At 40.5% G+C, this 9,981-nt stretch overlaps 1 protein-coding gene across 4 annotated transcripts in view; it reads left to right on the top strand.

Moving 5' to 3' along the window:
- Nucleotides 1–519: 519 nt before the first annotated feature.
- Nucleotides 520–9,981, top strand: part of LOC149142747 (kinase superfamily protein) — a 402,879-nt gene continuing 393,417 nt past the window's right edge. For 2 of the 4 annotated variants that reach the window (XM_089447805.1, XM_089447806.1), the window contains exon 1: nt 522–1,125. In XM_089447805.1, coding sequence (XP_089303931.1) covers nt 693–1,125 — 433 coding nt within the window. In that variant the 5' untranslated portion in view covers nt 522–692. Of the gene's footprint in view, nt 1,126–9,981 lie in introns of all 4 variants that reach the window. The other 2 variants (XM_089447808.1, XM_089447807.1) reach the window with 2 other exon arrangements.

Here is a 9,981-nt window from a genome sequence, read left to right as displayed (position 1 = left end):
AAGGTGACTTTAGAAATAAATAAATTCAAATTGAAACTAAATTACTATGATTTTAAAGTAAATTCAAATTAACTCACATGTACAATTTATAGTGTTCTTCCTACCTCTCCTCTCCTTTGGCTATAACTTTCCCATTGAGCAACTTGGTAGCTTCATAGTCATGAACAACAATTTATATGCAATATTAATTCAATAATTAATAAAAAATAGTGTAAGGCACCCTAAATCAATTTCATTTCTACTACATCTCTACATTTCATTTAGATTTTCCCATTCCATGTCCTGATTGTTCCTCAATTTATGCCTTACCGCGTTTCCTTTGCAACATTTGCTACAAATGCTAGTTATAACTCAATCTTAATAACATAAAATTTGTTTCACCATTTAATTATTTTCTAGACAATTAATCAAACGAATACGTCATTGTACTTAAATATATAAATTGCATTTCAAAACATTTAAATTATCTTTATTTAATCTAATAATAACATGCTTAGTAAACCAATGCTATAGATCATTCATCCAAATTTATGATCAGCCAAACTCCAAATTTGAAACATCTGTGTTCTCACAGGTAGGAGGTTCAAAACTGATATTGACGAGTCTTTGAAGTCGGCGGACCCTCACATTTACGGTTTGGCTCTGCAAGTCACAGACAATTTAATTTATATTTCCAAAGATACAGCACGTCTATGGTGTGCCTTTATCGGATTGAGAGATCGACTTTTCTGATTCATAGCACACTGCAAATTAGGATTCATCATGCTTCAGACATGGGACGCTACTGTTCATGGAATAGGTGTGTCAGAGTAATTCTATGGTGGGCGTGTTTGTTTCTTCTGACTGGAGAATATGGAACGTGTCATCCTCGGTCTCCGCCGTCACAGTCCGGATGTCTTATGGTGTACAACGAGGGTGCGAAAGCCCCTGAGTTATCAGTCCCACCCAAATGCCCGTCGAAGGAACAGCATCAAAAACAGAGTTCATCAAGAGGCTGTAGAAGGGTTTTTAAAGAAGACTGGAAGAAATTTATGTTGAATTGCGAGGTTGCACAGCTCAAGGGTAGAAGAACCTTTCAAGAAGACAGGACTTTCTGTGCCCTAGACCTCAACATACCATGGCTAGGTATCCATCTCATTACAATTCTTCAACTAAAATTGGAATGATTATAATGGAAACCTCCAAAAGATTGCTAGGGAATCTGAGTTATATGATCTCGCAGTGTAAATATGTCAAACACATTTTAAATATTCCCAGTACGAAGCCCAAGGCACATGCCTAATTAGTGAATGGCTATAAGCCCAAGTCTTGGGCTAGGTTATGGTGCGTGCATTATGCGCCCAAGATGCCACTTTTGTTCTCCTTCCAATTTAGTAACCCCTGTACCAAATTGCAGGTTGAACTGAATGCATTCATGTACACGTGTCTCATGCTAGTTGGCTACACCCTATTCTCAACATTTGAGCAAAAATTGGTGTCTTCCCGAGTGTCTGCATGTCTAGAATTCAAGGTTTACCATCACATGTCGGCCGCTCAAACGCTGCACCTAGTTCACTGCCACCAAGTGATCAAATCGATGTATTTTTTAAATATGTTTCATAACATCCTCAAGTGGTACATTCTGTTGGTATTCAATGGAATTTAGCTAGCTTTAACCTTGCAATATTCTAGAAAGGTTCCTCTGGCTGAGAAGCCACATGTGGAGTATCCATTTTACCAAACTAGCGTAAGACTTCACTGCATCCAGCTGCATGCAATGGTTGACTTATATGGGCGAGACGGCTCTTCAGGGTGATTACATTTGATTGATATTTGGTTGCGTCTTTCTTTTTAAATATATATTTTCTAGCCTAATACTTGTATTACTAAAAGGACGCTCTTATCATCCTTATTACATCACAACAGCCTTTTCCCAACCTTCCAATGCTAATAGGGCAAATGCATGAGATCTAGCCCCAATATTTAGCTTTTCACAATCCGAAGAGCTGAGCATGGAAATTAAATAGCTATAGAGGGCGAAAATAAGAATTTATCAAATTTAGTTAGTCTTTCTTTGGGAAAATTGTCAAATGTTATGGCATCTCTTTTGCCACATGAAGTGGAGGTGACCATTTTGATTACCTGCTAGAAGGTCCAGACAGGCTTGTGGCAACACTAAGGATACCTGAGAATGATAGCATGCTAGTAGAGTTGTGTCGTAAACATACATGTAAAGAGGCCTTCTACTTAAGACCCTTATAACCAAACGCGCATTTCCAAGAAACATGGTCAACATGTTCTAGATTTACACAATAGCTGCATTTCTAGTAAAATGAAGCCTTCCTTTTGTTGGGAGTACCATGTACAGAATGAACTAGGCAACGAGTCTCATTTTAAAGGAAACCGTTGCATTCTAGATAGCTTGCATTCTTTTATGTTGTTTATGCTCCTCATCATTGAGATTCCATATTATATTAAGCTTAGTTTGATTAATAAGCTTAGGGATCATCTTCTTGTACAAGTCTCCTATCTTGTACATAGAGATAGCTGCCGTGTACCTGGTTACAATGCTTCTAATTCTAGGAGAGAGGGCCAACAAGTACAACCTTTGTTTTCTCTTCTTTAGCAAAGGCTTTACAAATGTTGAAGAAAGTGGTTTTGTCACCCACTGGAAATTATTTAGCTTCCTGGCTTTAATGCTTTCTACTTATAATAAAATGTCAGTTTACAACCTGTTATCACTCAAACTCGCACCCCTTGTGGATGTCCTGATTATGGTGCTAAGATGTTAAGCACACGTGGGAAATGTACCATTGTTACCTTAGCACAAGCTCCCCTTTACTTTAGGCAAGCTCCTTGAAGCCATGGTGTGTATGCCATTCTACGAAACGAATTTGCAAAGTATATCGTTGTAAGCACTAAGCAATTCACTTCACAAACATAGACCTCAATATAAGTTAGATAGACCGGTGCCACTTTGACAATAAAATACCTTAAGATTATTCACTTAAGAGCTAGGGCATCAATCACCACTTATCAATGAGCTAATTTATAAGTGCTGATATATGTTCTAAAATATAATTCATCAAAAATATAAATCAGCACAATGAAATCACACTTTGAGCTAGAGAAAGTATACCTTTTACCATCGAAGGTGATGTTAAATTGCACAAATCAATGACAAATGATATTGTAAAATTACATCTTGATTATGAGCTGCAAATGGGACAAGTTTTCTGCTGTCAAAACTTTTCAGAATCTGATTTATGACAGAAAAACGTAGAATGCAGGTTTTTGTTGATATTTAAGGATCCTCTCAACAAACAATTATTTCTTATAAACTTATCTTAGGTTAATGTTTTCTTGTACTAATTATTCATCATAAAGTAAATGCACCGAAAATTTCAACAGTAAAAACAAAAATGCCAATAGGATCATAAAGAGAGCCATACAAGAACACAATATTTTACCCAGGGAAACTGTTAATTTTAGGCAACAATGGTATGTTCTATGCTTTAGAGCAATTTTACTTCAATTTCTTTATTAGCCCAATGTCAATATCCAGTTTAGCAATCACATCAACATGATGGTAAAATGCAGATAGAACATAAACATAAACGGTAGAAGACAAGCCAAGACAAGAGAACACAAAATGTGGCACCAGCCAAGGACAAACCCCAATGTGGGGAAACCCTTGATCAATTCTTCTTATAGTCTTCAATAGTTCAGCAGAGAGAGAGATAGTACAATTTATAAATCTGATAATTTATAACAGCAGCAAAAGAGCCCTAACCAGAAAAGTCAACGTTGGTCAACAGGGCAGATTTGACCCTCAACAATTTGGTCAACTTCGGCCTCCAAACAGCAAGATGAATCAGCCCTCAAAATAGTCCGAAATTAGCCCAGTCAAAGTCTGGTCAAACAGTCCACCTGTAGTCAGCCTTAGCTGCAGTCAACACTGGTCAACAGTCAATGTTTAGCCTTGATTTCTGTGCCCAGAAATGCGGCCTGCTGGGACAGAGTTCCTCCACCAAAAATTGCAGTCAAAGATGGTCAACACAACCCAAAATAGTTTCTGAAATTCGGTCAAACTTGGTCAATGCCCAAAACAGAAAATTTGCCTTCCTTTCCTTTGCACGTGTGGAGAGAGAGACTGCTCAGAAATCCGTACCCAATCAATGAGGAGAGAGAGAGATGTGTGAAGATGAGTGTGTCCAAATGAGGCTAAGACATCTTGTATTTATAGCAAATGTTGAGGATGAATAGATGTGATTGTTGGGCTTCTGAGCCTACATAAGTTTGTTGGCCAACCTTGACAATTTGTCTATAATCAAAATAAATTCATAACTTCATTTGTACATGTTGGAATCGAATGATCTCTTGATAAATCCTACACCTCTTGGAGAGAGGAATCCAAGAAAAATATCCGCTGTCATAAATAAGATGACCCATGTGGAGTTTGGCCTTAGTTGCCAATTTTAACACTCCCTCACAACTAGGGATAACTCCATCTACTAATCCATCTGCCATTCTGTTCTATCTATCCCATCAATGCACTGCTCTGGTCTACTTTGCTGAACTATGAAGAAGAAAAAGTGATCGAGAATGTATCATACCATTCTCTACTGACCCGAAGTCAGTCCCAATCAAAAGAGAGTGTCTCATACCACTCTTACTGACCCGAAGTCAGTTCCAATCAAAAGAGAGTGTCTCATAGCACTCTTACTGACTCGAAGTCAGTTTCATTCAAAAGAGAGTGTCTTTGTCTCATACCACTCTTACTGACCCGAAATCAGTTCCCATTGATTTCAGATCAATATCGGTCATCCTAGCATAGGGAGTACAGTAGTACACGATGCGTCCATCGGTAGTACTATGGTCCCTATCCTCATTTCCTGACTCATTGGCCAGATGAGAGGTACTTCCCATGAGGCCTAGACTGCATGGGTAGGATGTCTCCGTAGGGGAAGGATGGACCACTCATCCTATCTACATGTCGCTAAGGGGTATCACAGGGGAAGGCTGAACCACTCACCCTGTACACAACAAACCACTAGGGGAACGCTGAACCACTCACCCTGTACACAACAAACCACTAGGGGAACACTGAACCACTCACCCTATGGTTGCTCATCTCTCCAAGAAGTACCCCAAGCCCCCCGTAGCTCTCAGAGCTCAATGTCCATCTCATTCAGGTCTCTCCACGACTCCAAGTCGTTCTCGTAAAGCCAAGAATTTGACCTTCCCCAGGGGCTTTGTCAGAATATCGGTGACCTGCTCAACAATGCTAATGTGATGGAGCCTTATTGCTCCTCGTTATATCATGTCCCGGATAAAGTGGTACCTGATATCTATATGCTTGGAGCGATCATGAAACTTGGGATTCTCTGATAATCGGATCCCACTCTGGTTGTCGCAGAGGATCACGGTGGTATCCAATACATGTCCAAACAGCTCATTGAAGAGCCTCTTCAACCAGACAGCTTCACAGGAGGCCATACTAGTATCTATGTATTCGGTCTTGGCGGTGCTCAAGGCAACTGATTTCTGCTTCCTGCTCATCCAGGATATCGAAGCAGAACCCAGAGAAAAACAACATCCAGAAGTGCTCTTGCGATCCACCACACTGCCAGCCCAATCAACATCAGAATAACCATGCAGCCTCACATTTCCGACAATGTATCTCAGTCCATGAGTAATTGTGCCCTGAAGATATCTCAGAAGATTCTTGGCAGCAATCCAATGTATATGATGAGGCTCAACCATGTATTGGCTCAATGTGTTAACTATAAAACATATGTCCAGACGGGAGTTCACAAAGAACTTCAGTGCTCCTATGAGTTGAAGATACTCAGAAGCATTTCCCAATTCAGGTCTAGCAATACTACCACATAAATTCTTAAAGTTAAGTTTCATCGGGGTAGTCACAGGCTTGTAGTCTACCATTCCAAATCTTTCCAATATCTTCACAACATATAATCCTTGAGAGAGGAAAATTTCACATGACTTTTCCCAGACTTCCAGCCCTAGGAAATAGTGCATCGATCCTATGTCCTTCATCTCAAATTCAAAAGCCAACTCCCTCTTACATTTGTGAATGAGAGGGTTTGCACATGTCAGAAAGAGGTCGTCCACATAAAGTACCAGAATGAGAAGTTTATCGTTTTCAATCTTAAAGTAAAGGTTCGGATCAACTTCACTTCTAGTCAATCCCACTTCATCAGATAACTATTGATCCTCTCATACCAAGCTCGGGGTGCTTGCTTCAACCTATAGAGAGATTTCTTGAACCTGCATACATGAGATTCCCGATCATGAACCTCAAACCCCTTGGGTTGTTCCACATAGACTTCCTCTTTGATTGAACCATGCAAGAAAGTGGTCTTGACATCCATCTGATGTAGTTTCCATCCTTGCGAGGCAACCAACAGATGGTGGTGTATCGGGCAACAGGTGCAAATATCTCATCATAATCTACACCTTCCTTTTGAGAGAAGCCTCGAGCAACAAAGCGAGCCTTGAACTTTTCTGCACTTTCATCAACTCCATGCTTGATTTTTGTAGAGCCACTTGGAGGTGAGAACTGATTTGTCTCGGGGTCTAGGGACCACATCCCAGACATTATTCTTCACAATTGACTCATATTCTTCATTCATAGCATCCTTCCATACTTGTTGCTTCACGACTTCTTCGAATTATGAAGGCTCATTTTGAATGATAGTGCTCATGACGGTCAAATATCCTTGATACCCGTTTGGCTTCTTGCTTTCACGGAGAGTTCCCCTTGGTGCAATGTGTCTCTTGGCATCTTCAAGAGTCTCCCTAAGCCATGAGGGTCTCCTTTTAGAGGAGGAGGGCTCATGAGGAGGAGGATCAATAGGATCCATAGGTTCATCAACATCAGGCATTGTTTCGTCCTCTTTTTCACCCTGATTTCTAGTGTCAACTTCTTTGTCCTTCCTTAGGAATGGAAGGTTCTTCCTAAGGGCCATATTTTCGTCGAAGGTGACATCATGACTTATCTCAACTTCCTTTTGACCAACCACGTAAATTCTATATCCTTTAGAATTTTCACTATAGCCCACAAAGATTCCTTTCTTCCCAGATGCACCCAATTTGCTTCTTTTCTCTTTTGGTATGTGAAAATATACGGGGCTTCCAAAAATTCTAAAATGTGAGACATCGGGTTTCTTACTAGTGAACATTTCTTTGGGAGTCTTGGAGTCCAATGCTTGATGAGGGGATCGGTTTTGAACATACACGATGGTATTTGCTGCTTCAGCCCATAGAAACTTCAGAGGGCCTTGATCATGAAGCATGGCACAAACAACTGCTATAATAGAGTGATTCTTCCTTTCAGCCACACCATTATGCTTGAGAGTGTATGGCATTGTAGTCTCCTTCTTAATGCCAGCGTCTCTGCAATAATCTTGGAATTCATTAGATTCGTACTCAGTCCCATTATCAGTCTCTAATATCTTGATTTTCTTCTCGAATTGGTTTTCGATCAAGGCTTTGAAGTGTCGGAACCAGGTGAACACTTCGTCCTTCTTCTTCAAAAAGTAGATCCAGGTCTTCCGAGAATAATCATCCGTAAAGGTGAGATAATACAAGTATCCTCCTAAAGAGTTTACAGGCATCTTGCCAAATATGTCAGAGTGGATCAATTGCAATATGTCTGTGGTCTTGCTATTACTTGAGGGGAATGGTCCCCTTGTAAGTTTTCCTTTGGCACATCTCGGACATACACCTTCATGCTCTACTTTGAACTTCGGCATACCTGTCACCATATGTCTCACATGAAGATGGGCGAACCTTCGGTGCCATAGTTCAGATTGTAGAGATGTGTCGCAAGACATGGCTCCCAATGGACTTCTTCCAACTTGATATAAAGTGTCAACCCTAAACCCAAGAGTAAAATCATCTTTAAAATTTCTTTTCCAAACACGCACCTTTCCATCGATAAAAGCCACCTTGAATCCTTTGTCGTCCATTGCCGAAATGGACACCAGGGTCTTTTTGAGATCGGGTACATATAGTACTTGCAGCAAATGAATAGTGTTACCTTGATTCAATTGAAGGGTAACATTCCCTACTCCCTTCACGGGATAGGTGGCATTATCTCCAAGGGTGATCTCCAAGTTTGTCTCCTTTTCTATCAAATTAGAGAGGGCTTCCTTGTATCCGGCGAAGTGCCTTGAGGCACCACTATCAATCAGCCAATTTCCCAAAGTGCCCGGAGGAGAGGCAGCAGAGAGGGCCAATATAAAATAGTACTCTTTTTGCTTATTGTTAACAATATTGGATTCTTCATACCTGAAATTCCTTGATTTCTTGGAGGGTCGACCATTTCCTTGATGTCCCGCATTCCTTTTTCCTTTGCCATTGGACCTGCCATTTCTTTGATCGTTGTTGTTGAAGTTGCCCCTGGAATGATAGTGATCATCATCATGCGATGTGTCCCTTGGGATTTTTCCCTTTTGTTTGGACACTCCCTTGCATAGTGGCCAAACTTATTGCAAACAAAGCATCTTCCCTTCCTTCCATTTTTGAATCCCGGTCTTCCTTGACTTTGCTTCTTTGAACCTGCATTGTTCTTCCTCTTGGCATGAGCGGAGAATGCAGTGGGGTTGCTTCTATTGGAAAGCATTTATTGCTCCCCCATTCTTGTTTCTTCTTGAATGCATCTCGACATCAATTTTTCAAACCCTGGAATTTGATCATTGTTGAGTATGGTGGTTCTAAATACATACCACTCAGATGGGAGTCCTCCGAGGGTGGTGAGAGTAAGTTCCCCATCAAGAATGACTTCTCCATTCGAGAGTAGATCATTCTTGATCTCAGTAATCCTCAAGAAATAGGATTGAATGGCCTCGTCCTTGCCCTTCTTAATATCCTTCAACTTATTAAGTTATTCTTTAGAAATAGAATTTGATTAGCATTACTAACCTTGAACATGCCGACCAACCTATCATAGATCTCCTTGGAGGTCTTCAAGTTGGAGATATAGGCCACTAGATGCTTGTCAATGGAATCCCTGATAGTCTTCTTTGCTTTGACTTCAACCCTATTGAACTTGGTCTTCGTAGCAGCCAATGCATTTGAAGGAGGCTCAGGGATTTTACCCTGCACATAATCCATCACTTCTTTTTCTTCCAAGGTCAAATCAAGAGACATCTTCCATCCATGATAGTCAGATTTATTATGGAGCTTTTCTTTAGCCGGGAAGTAGGATGAGGAACCCTTTGAGCCTTTTGTCCTTGTCCAACTGTCTTTGGTGATTGCTCTTTCACTCTTGCTTGGGCTTTGTCTTCACCTCAGCGCTGATACCATGTTAATTTTAGGCAACAATGGTATGTTCTATGCTTTAGAGAAATTTTACTTCAATTTCTTTATTAGCCCAATATCAATATCTAGTTTAGCAATCACATCAACATGATAGTAAAATGTAGATAGAACATAAACATAAACAGTGGAAGACAAGCCAAGATAAGAGGACACAAGATGTGGCACTAGCCAGGGACAAACCCCAATGTGGAGAAACCCTTGATCAATTCTTCTTATAGTCTTCAATAGTTCAGTAGAGAGAGATATAGTAAAATTTACATATTTGATAATTTATAATAGCAACAAAAGAGCCCTAACCAAGAAAGTCAACGCTGGTCAACAGGGCAGATTTGACCCTCAACAATTTGGTCAACTTCAGTCAATTTCGGCCTCCAAACAACAAGATGTATCAGCCCTCAAAACAGTCCGAAGTCAGCCCAGTCAAAGTCGGGGCAAACAGTCCACCTGCGGTCAGCCCTAGCTGCAGTCAACACTGGTCAAAAATGAACGTTTAGCCTCGATTTCTGTGCCCAGAAATGTGCCCTGCTGGGACAGAGTTCCTCCACCAAAAATCACAGTCAAAGATGGTCAACGCAGCCCAAAAACAGTTTCTGAAATTCGGTCAAACTTGGTCAATGCCCAGAACAGAAAATTTGCCTTCCTTTCCTTCGCACA

This window comes from Pinus tabuliformis, chromosome X (assembly GCF_031772625.1).
Source record: "Pinus tabuliformis cultivar Carrire ecotype Pingquan chromosome X, CPIR1, whole genome shotgun sequence".
NCBI classification, from domain to species: domain Eukaryota; kingdom Viridiplantae; phylum Streptophyta; class Pinopsida; order Pinales; family Pinaceae; genus Pinus; species Pinus tabuliformis.
The sequence above is the reverse complement of the archived record's forward strand: the minus strand, read 5'-3'. Positions and strand labels throughout refer to the sequence as shown.